The 19,459-nt window shown below is 53.2% G+C and overlaps 7 protein-coding genes and 3 non-coding genes across 10 annotated transcripts; 4 read left to right on the top strand and 6 right to left on the bottom strand.

The window, feature by feature from the left end:
* Nucleotides 1-30: 30 nt before the first annotated feature.
* BO72DRAFT_467052 (Metallo-dependent phosphatase) lies at nt 31-1,962 on the bottom strand (the record flags this gene model as incomplete). The annotated part of the gene is made up of 8 exons (XM_040946814.1): nt 31-86; nt 592-609; nt 1,076-1,210; nt 1,350-1,422; nt 1,456-1,532; nt 1,595-1,713; nt 1,803-1,915; nt 1,948-1,962. The coding sequence occupies 8 exons, from the start codon at nt 1,960-1,962 to the stop codon at nt 31-33; spliced, it is 606 nt and encodes a 201-aa protein (XP_040803524.1).
* Nucleotides 1,963-2,738: 776 nt separating this feature from the next.
* On the top strand, nt 2,739-3,886 carry BO72DRAFT_457158 (Metallo-dependent phosphatase; the record flags this gene model as incomplete). Its single annotated transcript, XM_040946317.1, has 4 exons — nt 2,739-2,792; nt 3,029-3,236; nt 3,482-3,735; nt 3,806-3,886. The coding sequence occupies 4 exons, from the start codon at nt 2,739-2,741 to the stop codon at nt 3,884-3,886; spliced, it is 597 nt and encodes a 198-aa protein (XP_040803523.1).
* Nucleotides 3,887-5,851: 1,965 nt separating this feature from the next.
* BO72DRAFT_t71 lies at nt 5,852-5,925 on the bottom strand. Its single transcript has one exon. It is a non-coding gene; the product is annotated as a tRNA-Asn (tRNA).
* Nucleotides 5,926-6,837: 912 nt separating this feature from the next.
* BO72DRAFT_t70 lies at nt 6,838-6,911 on the bottom strand. Its single transcript has one exon. It is a non-coding gene; the product is annotated as a tRNA-Asn (tRNA).
* A 1,224-nt stretch (nt 6,912-8,135) lies between these two features.
* On the top strand, nt 8,136-10,553 carry BO72DRAFT_446326 (uncharacterized protein). Its single transcript, XM_040944269.1, has one exon. It carries the CDS (start codon nt 8,388-8,390, stop codon nt 10,506-10,508), a length of 2,121 nt encoding a protein of 706 aa, XP_040803522.1. The 5' UTR covers nt 8,136-8,387; the 3' UTR covers nt 10,509-10,553.
* Nucleotides 10,554-10,749: 196 nt separating this feature from the next.
* BO72DRAFT_t75 lies at nt 10,750-10,823 on the top strand. Its single transcript has one exon. It is a non-coding gene; the product is annotated as a tRNA-Asn (tRNA).
* A 211-nt stretch (nt 10,824-11,034) lies between these two features.
* BO72DRAFT_446325 (uncharacterized protein) lies at nt 11,035-11,942 on the bottom strand. The gene is made up of 2 exons (XM_040944268.1): nt 11,873-11,942; nt 11,035-11,810 (listed from the first exon to the last, which is right to left on the bottom strand). The coding sequence occupies exons 1-2, from the start codon at nt 11,900-11,902 to the stop codon at nt 11,064-11,066; spliced, it is 777 nt and encodes a 258-aa protein (XP_040803521.1). The 5' UTR covers nt 11,903-11,942; the 3' UTR covers nt 11,035-11,063.
* Nucleotides 11,943-12,180: 238 nt separating this feature from the next.
* Nucleotides 12,181-15,639, bottom strand: BO72DRAFT_446324 (dynamin-related GTPase MGM1). Its single transcript, XM_040944267.1, has 3 exons — nt 15,071-15,639; nt 12,979-15,006; nt 12,181-12,923 (listed from the first exon to the last, which is right to left on the bottom strand). Exons 1-3 carry the CDS (start codon nt 15,366-15,368, stop codon nt 12,484-12,486), a joined length of 2,766 nt encoding a protein of 921 aa, XP_040803520.1. The 5' UTR covers nt 15,369-15,639; the 3' UTR covers nt 12,181-12,483.
* An 83-nt stretch (nt 15,640-15,722) lies between these two features.
* BO72DRAFT_400261 (glutamine amidotransferase subunit DUG3) lies at nt 15,723-17,766 on the top strand. The gene is made up of 4 exons (XM_040942147.1): nt 15,723-16,091; nt 16,160-16,255; nt 16,414-17,152; nt 17,251-17,766. The coding sequence occupies exons 1-4, from the start codon at nt 16,077-16,079 to the stop codon at nt 17,487-17,489; spliced, it is 1,089 nt and encodes a 362-aa protein (XP_040803519.1). The 5' UTR covers nt 15,723-16,076; the 3' UTR covers nt 17,490-17,766.
* Nucleotides 17,727-19,369, bottom strand: BO72DRAFT_446322 (PIG-Y family protein). The gene has a single exon (XM_040944266.1). It carries the CDS (start codon nt 19,091-19,093, stop codon nt 17,882-17,884), a length of 1,212 nt encoding a protein of 403 aa, XP_040803518.1. The 5' UTR covers nt 19,094-19,369; the 3' UTR covers nt 17,727-17,881.
* Between the last annotated feature and the right edge of the window lie 90 nt (nt 19,370-19,459).

The raw sequence follows: 19,459 nt of genomic DNA, 5'->3' as shown, positions 1-19,459 counted from the left end.
GGTGGCGCAATTGGTTAGCGCGTACGACTGTTAATCGTGAGGTTGAGAGTTCGATCCTCTCCCTGGACGCATTTGACCTCTTTTTGCTTGATCCAGCGAGCCCACTAGCTTTGCTCTCCTATACTGCTTGTCTGTTGCTCTGTACTACCTGGCAGAATAGAGTCGGGTTGCTCGACTGCTGGTCTGATCGACCTCGACCGGTACTGTTCCTGTGATCTTCGGGTCAAGTGTGTCATATAGACACTGCCCATTTCTAAGTCATCCCTAACGTGTCTGATTGGAGCACATATCTTGTCTTTACCTCATCTGACCTTTCGACATCATCCTTGACATATCTCTGTTGCTTTAGTCGAAGTGAAGGACAAAAGACCCTCAGTTAGGGTTTCGGGAAACCGTCACTTGAGGCCCCTCAGAAAACCACTTGCCAAAGTATCGCCTACTAATGCATCCGAGTTTCCAGTCGTGTTGATTCTTCTCCAATTCCCATTCATTTTATGTAAGAAATAGGTCTATTGCTGCTGTGAGCGGGCTTTTGGTGTACTCTCTTATCGTATGGTTGATGACTATATAAACGGGCTGCAACAGCCTGACCGAAGTACTCGCCGAGCACTGTGCATATTCCCGCAATAAAAACCTACAATATCGGCTCTTTTCCCTCTGACTCGAGACCTTGACCATGGCTTCAAGTTTCATTATGTCTTATGTCATACCATTGCTTCTGAAGTCTAGACTTTTAGCTTCCGCAGTTTTTCCGTGGTTGAACTTGTCGATGATTCTATGTTTGGACACTAAGGATAATATGCTACTTTCCATAATATCACCCCACTGTGTCTGCTTTCCTAGGTATTGTACGCTGGGCCGGGTATATGGTAAAGCGGCAGAAGCGTGCGAAGGCAGGCCCACCCATGGTATTATATACAATACATAAACACAATGCGTCTAGCACCACGAACCCATCTAACAAGCATAGAAGATGATCCGGCGCCCGTCGGTGCACTGTCGGTTTCCCAGTGCGGAGAGAAGGATCGGACGGTATACTATTTTCAAATCAGCACATTCCCCGATAATAACGGACCTTTAAGATACCATTGGTAGTTCAGAGAGTCATCGATTTCCATAGAGGCCGCCTGATTGCCACAGCGGTAGCAGTAGTTCGGAGCCATATCAGAACTCGTCAGCACAAACAATCCATCATGTCGCTCCAACGAGACTATACCAGAGAAAATAGCAACCATATCCCTCCCATGCGACCACAGATACCCATCCACCACCATCGGTTGCGCCCCCGCCGCCAGCGCAAGCCCTTCCGATGATTATACGCCTCCAAGATATTCAGCCCAAAGGTGTACCCAGCCCCGCGGCAAATTCTCCACACGCACATCTCTCATCAAATTCACTCCAAAGAAGGTCACATATGGGGCCCTAATGCGGTGGCCCCTGGAAGCAATCCAGCACACGGATATTATCCAGCGTATCGACCGACGGACTCAGGCCCCCATGAAGACAGAATATGCGATTGTCGATCAGAGTCGCTGGGGGCAGGTGGTCGAACAAATCCGTGAAGAGGTTCAGACCCGCGCGTTGCCGTACTTACGCAGGCATTTTTCGTAGAGCCCGTAGGCCTGGGTGATCTGGCGGGGTTCGTGGTTTCCGCGGAGGATCGTGATGCGTTGGGGGTAGCGAATTTGAGGGCGACCAGGAGGGAGACGGATTCTATGGAGTGGTAGCTGCGGTCGATGTAGTTGACTGCTCATAGGGTGTGGTCTTAGTGAGGATTTTCTCATTTCCATGCGGGGTCTAACATTTCACCCATGAAGAGGTAGTTCGTGTCTGGAAATTGTCCGCTCATTCGGAATAGTTTGATCAGGTCGTGGTATTGGCGGTGGATATCGCCGCCGACGGTCACTGGGCATGTCTGCAGGGATGGTCAGTGGCTGTCATACCCACACTTATATTGGCCATTATGAATAATTGGAACGACTTACGACCGGTCGCACGTTGGCTTCATCCTGTGCTATCTCCCTTGCCCGAAGTGGGACGGCGTCAACGAAATCCAAGGATTCTAAGCTTGATTGTACTTAGAAATGGCCAGACTACACAGACGCTCTACATTATCTAGCGACGATAATCTGCATTCTATCAAGTCTTCAATACATCCATCAACAGTCCTGATGGACTCTTAGTTGACCTCCCCTGATTTAGGCGGTCTCTTAGACTCGGTTTTATCATTGGGTATCATGTTTTTTTTCAATTACCAAAAGTAATACCGCTAGCTCATGTGTATATATACACACATGTAAGTATAAGAAGCATTCAGTGACGTTGGAGGTGGCGACATGCAGTAAGGAATTGCTTCACCTCTAATGAGTTGACAGCAGCTGAACTCCGACACCTGCTCGGAATTCCGAGCCTCAGGTCTGACTTGCCCTTCCAAATAAGCTAGATTGCCATCATTGGGAGTAAAGCCGGTATTAATCTAGGAAGAAATCTATATCCAGCGTTGATTTGAAATTTGATTACCATGGCGTCGGGATAATTGATCTCGATTCCAAAAATAGAATAGGAATAGAAGAAGAAAGTGAACAACTAGAAGACATCTTTTGCATTCACTTTTCATCTTATGTTCGTCCATCTATCTACAAGACTTTCTCGCCTCAGTTGGCTCCCTTTCCAATGCTCGCTGGCCCTTATCAACCTCTCTCCAGACTTGAGCAGTACTCTAATATGGTGCTCATATCATGGTCAATCCAGACGGCGTAGACCTAGACTCTCTGATAGAGAAATTACTTGAGGTTCGAGGCTCCCGACCCGGAAACCTTATCAGGTATCCACGAGATCGCATGAATCTGCCGCACCGCGCGCGACGTCTGCATCTCCCAACCCATTCTACTCGAGCTCGAACCCCCATCAAGGTATAACAACCCTGGCATGCCAACCCCTTCTCCCGTCCTTCCCGCACTAACAGCGCAACCAGATATGCGGCGATATCCATGGCCAGTACTACGACCTCCTCCGCCTCTTCAAATAGGGCGGCTACCCACCCGAAGCCAACTACCTCTTCCAGGGCGACTACGTCGACCGCGACAAGCAGTCGATCGAATGCATCTGCCTGCTCCTCGCGTACAAGATCAAATGCTCGGAGAACTTCTTTATCCTGCGCGGAAACCACGAGTGCGCATCCATCAACCGCATCTACGGCTTCTACGACGATTTGCAAGCGCTGGTACAGCATCAAGGTCTGGAAGACGTTCATCGAGTGCTTCAACTGCCTGCCCATCGCGGCGATCGTCGACGACAAGATCTTCGGCACGCATGGCGGTCTCAGGCCCAATCTGAACTCGATGGAGCAGATTCGTCGCATCATGCGGCCGACGGATGTACACAACCCTCCATATCTCCTTCCTTGGGCTCTGGGCGCTAAATCTAAAAATTTGGATCCCCGACTGCAGTCCACTGTGTGATCTCCTCTGGGCCGATCCAGATAAAGGCATCACGGATTGGAGTGAGATAGATCGTGGTGTCCCGTTTACGTTCGGGCCCGATGTCTTCAGCCGGCTTACTCAGAAGCACGACATCGATATGGTCTGCCGCACGCATCAGTGTGTGGAAGATGGGTATGAGTTCTTCGCCAAGCGGCAGTTGGTGACGCTGGTCGGTGCGCCCAATTATCGCGGGGAGTTTGATAATTCGGGCGCCATGATGAATGTTGATGAGAGCTTGCTTAGTTCGTTCCACGTAAGTTTCTGCCTCTGCATATCTTGTGTTGAGTGCTGAAATGAGAAAGCGGATTGATTTGTCTGAATAGATCATGAAGCCGGCTGAGAAACGAAAGCCGGTCTTCAGGAAGCGGTCGGCTAGTCATTTCAAGCAATATGCTAGTAGGTGATTGACAATACTTTTGTGGCATAACGAGTGCGTCTTGTATAGCTTTCCCTTTTTTTTTTTTTTTTTTTTTTTTTTTTTTTTTGCTCCTGTTCTCTAAGCAGACGAATTGAGCGCAGATGCGCGTTGCAGTAGACAAGGGGATCTGTAAACACGTATTCTGCTCACTGTTTTGTCCGTCATTGCGTAGGGCATGTGTTCTTCAAGATCCTCCATCGGTCCATGCTCTTCTGAAAGGAGGCTCTTACTCAAGCTCACTTATCCAGTCTCCGATAAGAGTAGCCAACACTTCTCCGTCGCCCCGTCTCATAAACGCATTCTGCCACGACAGAAGTTGTCCCAAACCACACTTTCGCTGATGCTGATGCTTCGCAGTCACACCAACCATTAGAATATGGCACCTCAAGTCGAGGAACACATGTATTGAGGCCATAGTCATGAATTTTGATATCTAGTAGGGAGACTTCAGTGCGTATGTGATTGCTGATACGCAGGTGTGATGGTTGGCCTTCCTGTCTTTCTTTCAGGCTCCTAAGGACTGGTCATTATGACTCTATTGGTCTTCATTGTTTCACCCGCGAGAAGCCGAGATTTACATTTTGCTTCTCGGGGGAGGGGGGTTACGCAAGTGATTGCGATGTCCGTTCTCTCACCACGAAGCCGTTAGAACTTACTTCCCTGCAATTGGCCATGAACTAGTTTCTACAACTGAAGAACAACCCGTGACTGGTGTTAGCGTTACTGGTTTGAGCACAGGTCGGGCTAGTTAGGGCTTTGCCGTTCAGGCCCCATATACTCAAACCTTTTCATATGAGCAACGAAGTCACGAGGTAGCATGTGATTAGTGAGACACCTCTTCCTCCCCAACCATACATGTCAAATGCAGTTTCTTCTCACATAGTTGCTATCTTTCCCATCGAATGATTCTATTTCATACGTAGCTGTGCTTCGAAGGTGGCTCGCACGTCGGGTGTGGTGGTATATCTGCAATCTTGCACGGGAAATTCTTCTCCTCTGGTCGAAGATTGCCTAATGGCACGAAAATAACGTACTGACTATCTGGCCACGACCGATTTGTTATTTGGCCTTACATCAAGTGCCCCATGTAAGACAAGGCCATTTTCAATTCTCAGGAGATCCGAAATAGCTTTGTTTCGCGGTTATCTGATCTCCGGGTTATTGTGCATGCCCTGACCTAGCGTTACACTCCCGACGGCAGTATTGCTTCCCTGTCTGATGAGTGGGCAGGTTGGATAAGGGGGAAGCATGGAATGAATATCAGGCGTAACTGGCGGTTGACTGCCATATATTTTGCAAAGCGCTAGCTTTGCAACTCTATGAGGGCCTGAGCAAGAATAACAAACGCTGATTGGCTGACTCTTTATACGAAATTAAACAATCTGATTAGTTCTTTTAAGTGATAGTTATATAACTTCTACTAAATTGCGCTTCGCCGGATAGCCGGAGGGGGAGGTCTGAAAGAAATAACAAGGCCTCCCCCCAGCTGCAGACTTAGGTCGTAGGTCTAAATGAATACATAGAAAGTATTAAAAAATAAGCTTAAGAAGGTCCTTGAAAAGATACTCAAAAAGATGGTTAAAAGGTGGTTAGAGAGGCTCCCAAAGATGCTTGAATAGATGCAAGTACGGGCCCTGCTGAGCCCGCTAAAGGCGCGTCGCAACGTCTTGGCCAAGGGAGGAACCCGCAGGTCAGTCAGGCCCTCGTGTTGATCCAATTGCATGACGCATGCAAACTGGAATGGGGTCCAGGTTCAATGTCCTCAGCACCCTCTTGCGGAATGTCTAACGTACATTGGAGACGTCAAACACCGAATTAATACCCTACTCGTTGATAGGGAAAATACAAAGAGGGGCTCATAGCAAGAGAAATAGATTTCATGGATTTGAGAGGCATTGGTTGGGCGGTAGATGAGATGGGATGCAAACAAACGAAAATCAAAAAGAAAGGCCGTCCAGGGAGAGGATCGAACTCTCAACCTCACGATTAACAGTCGTACGCGCTAACCAATTGCGCCACCCAGACGTGCTTCTTACGGTGCTGTTGCTTTAAGTATTTATATAGCAATGATGCACTAGGCGCCACCTTTTAAACAGCTTCCATGGTTCACCAAACCTAGTCCATATCAGATTACCGGGAAAGATCGAACCACGATCAATGAAGTTCTCGACTACAATATCAACATTCTGCCACATTATGTTGACGTCATTCAATGGACCACAGTGCTTCTCGGGGTAGAATACTCTGCTATTGGGTGGCGGCTTATAATAGGCGAGAAATGAGTGTGTCTCGTTTAATTGGGAATCCTACTTCATTCATTGAGTTCGTCGTAATCGAGTAGCGGCACCAATATAAGGAGCCTTATTCTGATGAGTTAGACGGATCATACGGATGATATCGTTTTGCCGATGAAGTCTTTGTAGGTCTTGAGATTCTGATTCTTAGCTCCCCGATATGTGTTGTCAATCGACGCCATCGTGTGATTTGTTTTCGGAATGCAGAGGATTTGCAGCCTGGATACTCCCCTGTACTGTATCTTTATCAACATGGGAGAAAATGGCCATCTATTGTGCACAAGTTTGAAGATGTGTCGACGGACTAACCCCTTGTGTTCAGCCATATCTACCTCGGCAATGGACTCCCTGTCCGGTCAGCATCGCACAATTAAGCCTATCAGCGTCTATGGAGTATGGTGACATCGAAATACTGATGGCAAGTCCATCCACATATGACATGTTGAAGAGTTCGTTTCGAATAAATACTTGCATTTATCAATGTCAGGATATACAGCTAATCTATATGACCATCATCGTTCGACCCTGTTGCTCGCAGGCGGCAGCTCCACTCCCGACTCCACATGCCGCCGGCCATCCAGCCACTGACCCTGGTCCACAATCCCCATATGATGGCTCTAAAAATACCAAAAAGAGAAGATGACGTCCTAGGAGAGGATCGAACTCTCAACCTCACGATTAACAGTCGTACGCGCTAACCAATTGCGCCACCAAGACGTACTTGTTGTGCTGCCGGCAAAAGGTTTATATGTATATGGCACGGTAAAACAGAACGAAGATTATGTCGGTGACTTCCACATTTGGATACGCAAATTCAGCTCCGATTTGACAGACTACACCAAGGTCTAGTGATTATCTTTGCTTTGATAATATAGAGGTTTGAAGTTTGTAATACCGTGGGCATGTATAGCACACTTTGTCTCAATGTGTGTTCTGGCTAGTCTCATGTGTGGTCGGGAAATATATAGGGGTGACTAGTTATGCGTCTCTTACCAGAATGACATCTAACTGTGCCATATACAACGCAACAACTTTTGACGGAGGTTCGAGAAGATGGAAAAAAAGACCACCCAGAAGCATCGCACATAGGTCTTCCCGGATGCGTCGATGTATCAGCGACTACGGAGCCCGGGTATACAATCAGTCTAGCCATTTCGCCTCCAAAACAGTCCCACAGCTAGTCAGAGACTCATATCAGTTCATTAGTTCGCTGAACCAATATACGCCTACATACCGAGTGCTATGAGCTGCAAGAAGTCGTGCTAATCAAGCTTCTTTCGGGTAGACTGCGGAGTGCTCTGTCAACGTGGTCCGGGTGATCCACTAGGCCCTAACTTGTAACCACACACCATAAGCCATGCGTTGAGATTGACACTGCATTTCCACACGAGACCAAAACACGCCCTATCCAAGACAACGAATTACCAAAAGCATTGTACCTATGGCCATGCGGTATCGAAGCCACTGCGGGGGCCGTGCGCTGCCCGTAGTCTCGAGCTTGTAATGGGCGCTCTGACTTCCCTCTGTCTCCGACCTACACATAAGCCTTGGGCCTTTCAACACCCAACGCCATCTTCTGATTCCAAAGATTGCACCTAAAGTTTTGGAAAAGGCCAATACAACAGGGCCATTCTTGTAAGTCCCAGGAACAAGCCCTACGGGCAGGACAGCAGAGGTCAAGCTTTAGATCTGGCATCAGAGACAGGCCCGAGTCCCACATTACAGTAAGCGTATCCGAACCCTGCCAGACCAAAATAGAACCCAGCGCGCTTATCGAAGTAGACTAGACCGGCAACATGTTTAAGGCTTGAATCTAACAGGTTGGAACAATCAACGATTTACGCTAGACTAGTAGTCCTTGGCAAGTTGGCACAGCCGGCGCTTAATCGATGGACGATTAACTCTACCCCCTCTTCTCCCCACAGTTGCGCCATCGGAAGACTATTATCTTCCCGGTGAGTTATATAGAGTGTGTCTATCATGGAAACTTTTTGTCGTTGCCCAATTTCTGCTATACATGGACACCAGGGTTGGTCGAGCGACAGCAACAAGCAATCACCGCCGCAGCAATCACAACCCCGCTCACTCCAACATAGATAGGTCACCAGGGTGGCCAATCTCGATTAAAACTCCAGTCTCGATCAAGATTCCAGTCTCGATCTAAATCCAGACCAGATCAAGATTTATGCAGCCATGCGCCTATACACGCGCGGTGACACAAGGTTCCATCCCACGCGAAAAGCCCCGAAGCCTCCCAGTACTAAGACGGACGTGGAGTCCCAGAGCAAACAGCTCGAGGCCAAGAGAAGAAGCCTGTGCCAGAAAGTCGATACCACTGGCGTCCTGACACTATTCCTCGGCCCGCCAGTGCTTCTACTCGCAGTCACATTTCTAGTTCTCTTCTGGTGGGAGTCGATGAAGGCAATCAACGGAGGAGACCCCGAGGTCTACTGGTTCCGCATCGTAGATGCAGACTGGGCGACTCGACTGATTACAATATGCACCACTGCCATCCGGACCGTAGTGTCTTTCCAGGCAGGTCTCGCTACCGCAATGGTGGCGGGCGTTGTTCTGGAGACGGAAGGGATCCCCCTCCTCCAGGGACCACTATACTCCATCCTGCGCGCGGTGAAGGCGGCCCCCAGCAGCCTGTTCACGGCGACCGATTTTCGGCCTCATCTCCCACCGTTCATCTTGACCCTCGTCGTCGCCGAGGTGCTGGTGACCGCCGCCTCCCAGTTCCTCTCCACCATCTACCTGTCGGATTTTACCAGCAGCACGTTCACCCAGAGCAATAACTCGACAAATGTCAGTCTCCTTGACACCGAATATAATACGGCCAGCGGCTGGTGGACGATGCGCCCCGCGGCAAGCTGGACATTCGCCGAGCTGTCGGAACCGTTCAAAGAGGGATCCAATTTCCACGACACCGGACACACCTACCGGGCTCTCCTCCCCTTCGAGGGGGAGGAGCAACGGACGAAGCTGCGTAGGTACCAGGGCCCTGCGCCCGTCATGGATCAGCGGGTTATCTGCGCAGCGCCGCCTCTGCTGAACATGCGCCTCGACGCGACCGACCAGGACGAGATACGCATCTCTGGACAGATCCCCATGCAGAACCTGTCCTACCCATTATCGTTAGGCCAGGACTCTTATGGGCCTGCGAACTTCACCTGCAAACTGCCCAGCCCGCTCGTGTGGACGATTGACACGGTGGGACAGAGCAGCATGTGCATCGCCACCCAGCAACGCAACTGGACGGTCTTCTCCACGGAAGACCCCCTCGTCCAGCCAAGTGGGTATGCTACTGCGTCTGTGATGTACCTGGTCCTGGATATCGTGTCTGTGGCCTCGGTCGTTCGCGCCGGCTTGCAGAATGTCGCCGCGCGGGTTGCAGGCAACGACGGGCCCTGGGCGATCGTGACCCATGGGAACGACACGAGGACGCTGCGGGCCTCCGCCTGCTTGACCAACGTGGCTGTCCAGACGATCGTCGTGGGACTGAACAGCTCCTCGGACAACTCGGAGCCGACGATCAGCTGGGACCGGGCCACCAACAGCTACAACACGGAAGCCGCACGACGCCAGCTGGGCGCATCGCGTACCCGCGAGAGCCTGGCCAGTCGGGGGGTGCTCAGCCTCGAGCCCCGGTCCCAATGGGGCACCGTTCTGCCCCTCAACGATTCGGCCTCGGGGGACACGGACCTGCCGGCGTTCTTCCTGGCCGTGGACGTCAGCCTGCCGACCTTGATGATGTCTACCACCAACTACACCTACAGCCCGGGCGTGCTGCTGGCCGAGGACGGCACGGGGTTCTACAGCGGGAGCGCCGAGAACACTCACATCGAGATGTTCCAGGACACGCTCAACACGACGGCGAGCCCTGCCCTGGCCGTGCAGGTCGTGCTGGCCCGGATCTTCCAGATGGCCTACTACGAGCAGCTGGTCAAGATGGCCGGCACCACCACCGTGTCTACCGGCTTCTCCGTCTCCTCTTCCATCCCCTCGCAATGGACCGGCTTCATCATCGGCACCACGCTCATCGCGACCCACGTCGTCATCGTCACGATCATCACCGTGCAGTTCGCGCGACATACAAAAAGTACGATCATCGGGAACTACTGGCAAACAGTCTCCCAGGTCGTCTCCAACGAAACGCGCCCGATCCTGGAACAGGCGGATACGATGGACGATGCAGAGGTCAAGCGCTGGGCGAAGCGCAACCTCCAAAACCTCAAGGCCCACCGCGCCGTGCGAAACCAGCATGATGGGCGGACTACCCTGGACGTTGTGGAGGTGATACGCAAATCTTGACCGATGTATATGTCTGGAAGTGAATTGCAACTTACAGAAAGCGAGTTTTATCATGTATAGATGGCCCTATATTCCATTCCGTCCGTAAAACCAGCAGTCGTAATTCTCAATGCTAGGTCAAATAAACCTATAGGCGATTGACCAGAAGTTAGCTCTGAGCAAGTCATCATGCTTGCTGAAAAGATGCATATTATTTATTAGTGGGTTATAACCACGCTCAAAAAACAAACCACCAGAATTCGTCTGGGTGGCGCAATTGGTTAGCGCGTACGACTGTTAATCGTGAGGTTGAGAGTTCGATCCTCTCCCTGGACGCTCCTTCTTTTTCTATTTTTGCTCTTTTCTCCCGAGCTTCTTAACTTTCTTTCCGGTTTCGTCTTTCCCCGCCTGCTTGGCCTTTGAGTACGAGACCCACATGGCTATACAGTAAGACGAAGTATGTATGTATGTACCCTTCAAGCCAGTACCGCTGTCAACAACCCATACTCAATGGATTCTAACTGCCTCTCCTCTACGGGGTACCGCGGCAGAGGCGAGAGCACCATGGCATGAAATTCAGGAAAACTCTGCTGGGAAGCCAGGGCCGTCCGCCGTCTCGAAAGCTGGCGGATATGCTCCGGCATCTGCCCAGTCCAGCAACCATACCTGCTCATCTGGGTCCAAGGTAAGATTTCGCGGGCTAACATCCTGATGGACAAGGACCAACTCCGTGAATTGGAAGCCAGGGATATCCTGGGGAGCCTTTTTGATCTTCTTGCAGATGTCCAACTTACGGTTGACCCATCGTTCGAATTCGGAGATATCCCCGAATGGACCGGCGCTGTAGTGAGTGAAGAACCGACCACGACAAGGCCCGCCGCCGATTGGCCCCGGTGGCCCCGGTAGTTGGATCCGCTGCATTTCGGTGATCATCGCGGCGTCTTGTTTGGAGACGTCCATCTTCTGTTCATCACCAAGGTCTTCCCAGCAGGTATCCAGAGGTCGACCGTCTATATAATCCATTACAATATATCCCATGGTGCCGAAGTACTTGGTATCGTCCTGGACTTGGAACGAGCGATGGACGCGTGGAGCTCGAATGCCAGTCTTGGAGGCAATCATCCGTAGCGTTGCGGCCTCGGAAGGGAGGACATTCCCACCGCCTTTTAGAGCGAGGGATTTGGAGAGCCGTGCCACAGTTATTTGCCCCAAATCGTGTAGAGCTGGTGCGGTGTAGAGTACTTCAGCCGGAGATTCATCGGAGATGGAATGTAGATCGACATCGTCCAGTGGAAATTTCCCATCTGCAGCGTGGCTCGCTGGCTGTGGGAAAGTTGTTAGTAGGTACAATACCACAGAGATATTGAGAAGCCCCCTATCCTTACATCAACATAGGGGCACAGAATTCCAGCCATTTTGTTCCTGGACTCTTGTTGTGTATACGGGAGTGGCCACTGTGACCACAGTTAGACGAGTGGAAAAGTAGTGCCGGTCAAGCTCTGGGTGGTTAAGGTGGACCCGGCGCTAAAGGTTTGGCATCTATGTAAGTCACATGATAGACAGGCACGCGCTTGCTTCGCGGCCACAGTGAGTTCAAAATCACGAGCTACACACCCTACCCCAATTTAGATAGACAGAATTATACTAAAGGTATTCTATATTCTATCGACTCTCATATGAGGATAGGAGAAGAGTTGAATTTACTGAGCACACTTAAAGATTAGTTCAATCCCAAGACCTATAGTCAGAGCATAAGTCTACGTATATTCATAAAACGGCAGAAAACGCCTAGCAGAAACAGAACAAACCCACGAGGAATGGGAATCCATGGATTTATACATAAATCCTATTCCTACCAGCCCTGCCACGGCCACAAAAGAAAAGTACATCGAAGGAGAGGGAGGGAATATGCGAGAACGCCGCAAAGATGGAGAGGAGGACACGGATATCACAAGAAGGAAGTCTAGTTGGATTAAAACGAGGGAGACAAAAACGTTTAGAACAGGTTCCAGCCACGACTTCTCGGTTCCCGAGCACCCACCGGACGATCCGTGTTGCCGCGCTTGCCGCGGCCGTCGAGCTGCCGGATGCTCTCGATCTTCTGCAGCGCCAGTTCGAGGAGCTCCTTCCGGCGGATGACGTCGAGGTGGCTGCGGATGCGCGGGTCCTCGCGGGCGAAGCGCTCGACCTCCGCGTCGGAGAGGTGGCGGCCGAGGCGCATGTCGAGCTCGCGGGGGAAGTTGTAGTAGAATTCGGAGAGGAGTTCGACGTTGAGGAAGAGCACGGCGGTCGACGTGAGCTTGTCGGCGACGACATCCAGGAAGACCTCCGGGCAGTAGTATTTGTTCTTCTGGGAGGCACATTGCTTGGAGCGGACGGCGAGGAGGCGCATCTTGATAATGTCGGCGCGGTCGCGGAGGAAGACACTTTCACGACCTGATACATTCGTTAGCCTCATTTACGCATAATGTAAGGAAGAGGGGGAGCATACCTCTGGCTAATAGGTCGGCACTAAAGCCGCCAGCACCGCCCGCGCCGTCACCCTCCAACACCACCTCACCCTTTCTGACCTTGTCAACAAACGACATAACATCCTTGAGTTTCCGTCTTCCGACAGAATCTTCCACGTGCTTGAAGGCGGACTCGCATGCCTTTAGCTCGTCCTTGAGAACCTTGCTGACGTTCTCCCGGCCCTTGGACCATTCAGGATCCTCGACCTCGATTTCGTATTTGTAAGGTTTGATGCAGTTCTCGACCTGGTCGCTGGTGCTGAAGAACCGATCATTCAAAATGCTGTTGCAGGCATCCACAATCTGCTTCTGGGCGTATGGGTGGCTCGCAAAGGTCGAGTCGGTCAACAACCGGTCAACATGGTTTTGGATTGCATTGGCGACAACTGTCGTAGCAAGTCTACCGATTCCGAGCTTAGTCAAGGAAGAGGTTGAGGCATCAAGCTTGCGATGCCAGTAGAGAGACTCGGGATCCGCCTTGGGCAAATCGCTAAGAGGATCCAACTCCGGCATTGGCGCCGTGAGATCTTCGATGGGCCTATTCCAGTATCTCTGCGCCAGAATATCCATCACGCGCTGGTCAAGTTCGCGCTTCAGCATCTCGCGGACCTGAGGGCGACCAAAGCTTTCCGCAAACGCCTTAAAGGAGTGCTTGAAGCTGTCCAGGCTCTCGGCCAGGTAGGATTCCGCGCTGAGGGGACGATCGTTGTATTGCACCTTGAACTCGTAAGTGGCTTCCTCCAGCTCTTGACTGATAGCATCCCTAGTACCTGCTAGGCTCGATGCCATCGTCTGCTCAAGGACATGCATAAGCTTGTTGCGCAATGTATTGACCCCGACCGACACGTCCGACTGCGGTCCGAATTCGGACTGGTGCTGAGAGAAGTAGGCATTCTCGTTCTTCAGAATGGCGCCCGTGATGTTGCCGCTGCCCCGGGAGAAGAGAGCCGTCGTCTGAGGGATTCGGCTGACCACGCCAACATAGCCCAGGCGGAGAGGGTATTTCGTGTCGGATAGAATGCTGTGGCCCCTGTCAGGATCCACCAGGTCCATCTTCGTAATGACACCAATTGTCCGCTCGCCCCTGGGATCCACCCGACGGCTGGCTCGGAGAGCAGTGGAGTTGGCGAGATCGACATCTGCCGCCGAGATGGCCAAAATAACGTTCGGTGGCTGAATGTATTTATCACAGAGGTCCGAGATCTTCTGTTTCAGCTGAGGCGGTTGGTCCCGCCCAGCGACCTGGATATAGCCAGGCAGATCGATGAGCGAAAGGTCAGGCACATGCGGCGAGTAGATGGTGAGCTGAATGGGATCGTCCGAAACACAGTCCCTCTCCGGCACCGCCAGATTCAAGTCCGTCAAGGTGCGCTGGATCTGTGAGAAGTCGGTAATCTTGCCAAGTCCCAGCGCGGGGAACTCGCCATACTCCGCCTGCGCGTTCGGGGTGTTGACGAGGGTGAGCTCAATCGGCCGGCGGGTGACCATGTTCGACCCCTTGGGAAGGAACTCATGCCCGACAATCGCCTCCAAAACCGAACTCTTCCCCGATGACTGCGAGCCAATGACAACGATCGAGGGCAGCGTGAGGGTGTTCGACTGGCCGACGCTCTGCAGGATGTTCCGGATCTCGATCATTTTCCGCGTGAGCAGCATCATCTGGTCGTCCTCCGCAATCTGCCGGCCCGCGCGGAGATCCTCCTCGTCCGACTGATCGTACCCCAGCGCACCGGCGGTAGTCGCTCCAGCGGCGGCCGCGCCGACCCGGCTCTCCTTCGCACCTTTTCCATCCCCACCACCCCCTGAGCCCCCATTGTCCGACTGCGCGTCCTCGTTCAACCGCAAAATCTTCTGCAACCACTCCGGCAAGTCAACATCCTCCGTCGTCTTCTGCCACCCGCGCTGCGTCTGCTCCGCCATGTTCTGAATCTCCTGGAATAGACTCGAGGCCGCACCGCCCGCCGTTTCGCCCGCCCGTTTGAAGATATCGATAGCATAGCTTCCCGCCTCTAAAGCAAACCCACAGCACGTCAGTCAGCCACCAACAAGTAACCAGGGTAGAAAAGAACTCACGCGCAGCTTGATACTGAATGTAAGCAGCGCCCGCCAGCACGGCTCCGCCAAACATAGCCGGCAGACGGACGAGCTTCAGGGCCAGCTTGGGGAGGATGCGGTGGAAGGAGATGGCCCGCACAGCAGGCACATTGTGAATGGCGTTGGCACCGACAGGCCAGGGCCGTCGCCGTAAGGCCGCGCTGCCATCGGAACGCAGGAGGCCGCCGGTGCGGGCAGCAGCGTTGTGTACATGGCGGGCCAGATGACCCGTCCGCAGGAGCGGAACCAGACGGTGGGAGAGGATCCTCCCGCTCATGATGGCCGAAATATCATATACGCTTTGGATTGGTCGGACACGAGTTTCAGTAGATGTGGTTCATATCCCGGAGGGGTGTGGTAGCAACGGGATTGTTGAGGTTTATCGAGTGGGATAGTGGCGAGAGTGTGCAACAGACACAAAAAAGATGAGAGAGAAACAGCTAGAAGGGGAAGAAAGACAAGCTCTGGGAAGGGAAGGAGGAGATCATGTCATCCAGCAATGTGATTGTCCCGCGGCGGCGAATCCCCTCCGAGCCAATCCTGATCCCGTGACCTGCACTGCACTGCTGGCCGCTTCGCCCGCCATATAAAATACGGTGTGAGTCACGTGCAGTTACGCAAGCATTCCACTCGACAATAACCAAATAATCGGATCGAAATTCGTCATCTGGACGGGTTGTCGGTCTAGATTTGAAGTAACCTTAAGCCGGACGAGTCTGAGCTTTTTCTTTCTTGTCGCAAACAAATACAAATAAAGGGGCGATTCCCAGTTGTGCGGGCGTGCCTTGGGCTGGAAGAAACACCTCCGTTGTCGGATCAATCAAAGCTGTGACTTGTGACTCTGCACGCTGTCTGTCGGGCCCAGACCGACTTTACATACAACCTTCCACCTCCCAACGCTAACATCAATTTGGGATCTTGCACGGCAGTAAGGACGCTGGGAGTCTTTACTTTATTGTGAACTGCACGTTGATACAATCACAAAATGTGTCGCTTTCTAGTAAGTCTAAGTTTAGAGCTGTTTGCCTCCTATGTCTGTCGCAGCATTGCTGACCGCTTCCCCATCAGGTATACAAAGGACGACATGAGATTCGTCTCAGCAAGCTGGTCACCGAACCCAGTCACTCCATCCTGACCCAGTCGTACGATTCGCGTCTCAGACTGGTACGTCTGCTTGCTTTCCGTTGTTCAAGCAAAGAAAGCTCATCAAGCAAGAGGGCTCCCTCACTCCTGCCTGCCCCCTCCCCTCTGCCCCCTCCATTCCCACCCCCCTCCTCCCCCTCCTCCCCTCCAAACACTACCCCCATCTAACCAGGAACCAGGACACCCGCCGCCCGGTGAACGGCGACGGCTTCGGAGTGGGGTTCTACACGGACCCGAAACTCGGGCCGGACCCGTGCATCTTCACCTCGACGCTGCCCGCCTGGAACTGCGAGAACCTGGAGCGGCTGGCGTCGAAGACCTGCTCGAACCTCATCTTCGCGCACGTGCGGGCCACGACGGAGGGGACGCTCTCCGACACGAACTGCCACCCGTTCCAGCACCGGACGCTGATGTGGATGCACAACGGCAACGTGGGCGGGTGGCAGTACATCAAGCGGGCGCTGGCCGACTCGCTGGCCGACAAGTGGTACCTGGGGGTGAAGGGTGGGACGGACAGCGAGTGGGCGTTCGCGCTGTTTCTCGACCTTCTGGCCAAGGAGGGCGTCGACCCCAGCGCCGACCCGGGCCCGGAGGGGTTCGGCCCCGCGCTGCTGCGCCGCGTGATGGTCAAGACGATCGCGCAGATCAACGCCTTCATCAAGGATATCCCGCGGCGGCATGGCGGCGCCGTCGGGGCGGTGGAGACGCGCAGTCTGCTGAACTTCGCCGTCACCGATGGCCACACCGTCATCTGTACGCGGTACATCAGCAGTAAGACGGATGAGCCGGCCAGTCTGTATTTCTCGTCCGGCACCAAGTGGACCGAGGGGAAGGGCCAGGGCCATTTTAAGATGGAGCGCCATGATAAGGGCGCCGATATTGTGCTCGTCGCCAGTGAGCCGATTACTTTTGAGAGGCGTATGTTTTTTTTTTTTGTTTTTTTTTGGCCATCCGGAGGATGAGATGAGGATGGGTGGTTGGGCGAATACTGATCTGCAATGCTGACGTCCGTCTAGATAACTGGGTCTCCGTGCCCGCCAACTCCATCGTTACCATCCACAAGCAGACCGTCATGCTGCACCCCATCATGGACGAGTTCTACGTCGAGGACTCCAACCAGGATCGCTCCTCCTGCTTTGCCGTCTCCAAGGGCCTGGTGAGCACCGCGCCGGGCACCACTGTGCAACCACAGAACGACGTCAAGGCGCCGGCCTTCGATATGACGCCTGCGAATCAGTGCGCCGTGTCGCATTGAAGCGGCAGAGTTTGGGTTTTGCGGGTAGACTTCCGACTTTTACCGAGGAGGGTGAGCCGAGGGTTAGGACGTGTGAGAGGGCGGGAGTCATTTTTGGGGTGTCGGAGTTGGTGAATTGGTATTTCTATGGGGCTTGATTTTTTTTTCGGGGATCCTAATCAATCAGATTAGATAAATTGTAGACCCATCTTATATATCTGCAATGATGACACTGTCTATTGATGAGGCTACAGTTTCGTTCAAAACTGTTGTGATATAATAAAGTGGCTATGCTGGGACGGGACCATCGACAATTAAACTATGTACATACAGTACATGCCCAAAAAAGCGGCTCACGTATGAACCAAAGACTACCGAAGACCCACGAAGATACCGGATCGCAAGAAATACCATCAAATGTCCTCCCCAGAGATGTTCGCATGCTTGAAGTACTTCATCCCCACCCAAGCGACCACCACCCACACCCACGACATGACCGCGGTCAAGATGATCAACGCCGGATAATACCCGACGATCGGCAGGGTGGGATCATCCTCCAGCTCCGGGGGCGCGTACGGCGTCTCCCCGACATCCCACGCCCAGCTCCAGACCCCGAAGCAGCTCCCCATCCCCACGACGAACACCAGCCACGTCACGATCAGGATAATCCACCCCCACCACTCCGTCTCCGAGTAGTCCCACACCATCTGCGAGCTGGCAGCCATATCCACCGCGTGCGTGGCCAGCGGCGACTTGGCCCGGTGCAGAGCTCGGTACGTCGGATCCGTCTGCAGAGTGTAGTAGGAATCGGAGGCCGACGAGGCGGAGGGCAGGCGCAGGCCCGTCGCGCCGCCGGTGGTGGAGGACGAATGCAAGGCGGTACTGGTACTGCTGGCCCGCGGGAAGGAGATGATCTCTTCGTCGTCCGTCGTCATCATCTCATCGCCGATTCCAAGGAGACTGTTTTTCGCTGGGCTGGACTGGCGATGCGTCGTTGTCGTCGTCGCCGCCGCCGCCGGCGCGGCCGCCCGGGCGCGTTGCGGTGCATCCATCAGCATCCATGCGGTATCCGTCTCATCCCCGGGTTGGGAGCCAAGGTTCCTGAGCGGGGTGTTTTCATCGTCTGCGCGCGACACGGGTTCGGCTAGATATCGCATTCGTGGGTTGGTGGAAGAGGATGAGGAAGGGGAGGAGGGTAAGGGGGTCGGTCCCGGTCGGGGTTCGCCGCTCCCACTGCTGTCCCCTCGCAGTACATCGGCCGGCACCCTTGCGGTCTTCTTGTCTCGATAGTCGAGCCGGGTGCCCAAGAGGGCCGTCTTGCGTAGCGAGCCGCGTCTCCGACGCGTCCTCCGATGTTGCTGGATCGCATTGGACATGGCCCGCCCGCCCCGTAAGCCGGAGGTGAGTTCGTCGCCGTCATCACGCTCGAGGCCTGAATGGCTTCGCTCGGCCGTGTTCTGTGTCGCCTGGATCATTCGTAGGAAGGACAATCGGGACAGTAAGGAGCCTGAAGTGCTGCGCTTATGGCCGCTGCTTGCGCTTCCTGAGCGCATGCGCCCGGCGCGCCGGTCATTGTCGTCCAGCGAGAGTGCCGCACCGCTGCTATTGCCTGCTGCATCTTCCATTGGCGCAGGCTAGGCGCGACTAACCAATCTTTAGCATGCCCACATCCAGTGTCCCGGTAGAAGAGTCGGCGAGGATTTTCATCAGCTGTGGTGCAAGCGTTGGCAGGGTACGAAAGGAAGGAGAAAGAGGAAATAGAAGACGAAGAGACTGAGGAAGAGGGGGCCGCAAGGCATCGATCGATCGGCCAAGAAGAAAAGGGTCCAGGCAGGCGGTGGGCGGATGAGGTCCGGTACGGTACGGTACCTTCAAGGTTAGCAGCTGCCGCCCCAGTCGGCCTTCTTCCTTCCCGCAGCCCGCCTGGTTTGTTCTATTTTACTAGGTAGCATCAACATCTTATAGTTTACAGACTACTAAGTTACCTACTA

This window comes from Aspergillus fijiensis (assembly GCF_003184825.1).
Source record: "Aspergillus fijiensis CBS 313.89 unplaced genomic scaffold BO72scaffold_13, whole genome shotgun sequence".
In the NCBI taxonomy this organism is placed as follows: domain Eukaryota; kingdom Fungi; phylum Ascomycota; class Eurotiomycetes; order Eurotiales; family Aspergillaceae; genus Aspergillus; species Aspergillus fijiensis.
Note: the sequence above shows the minus strand (reverse complement) of the source record. Positions and strands in the feature narration are given on the sequence as shown.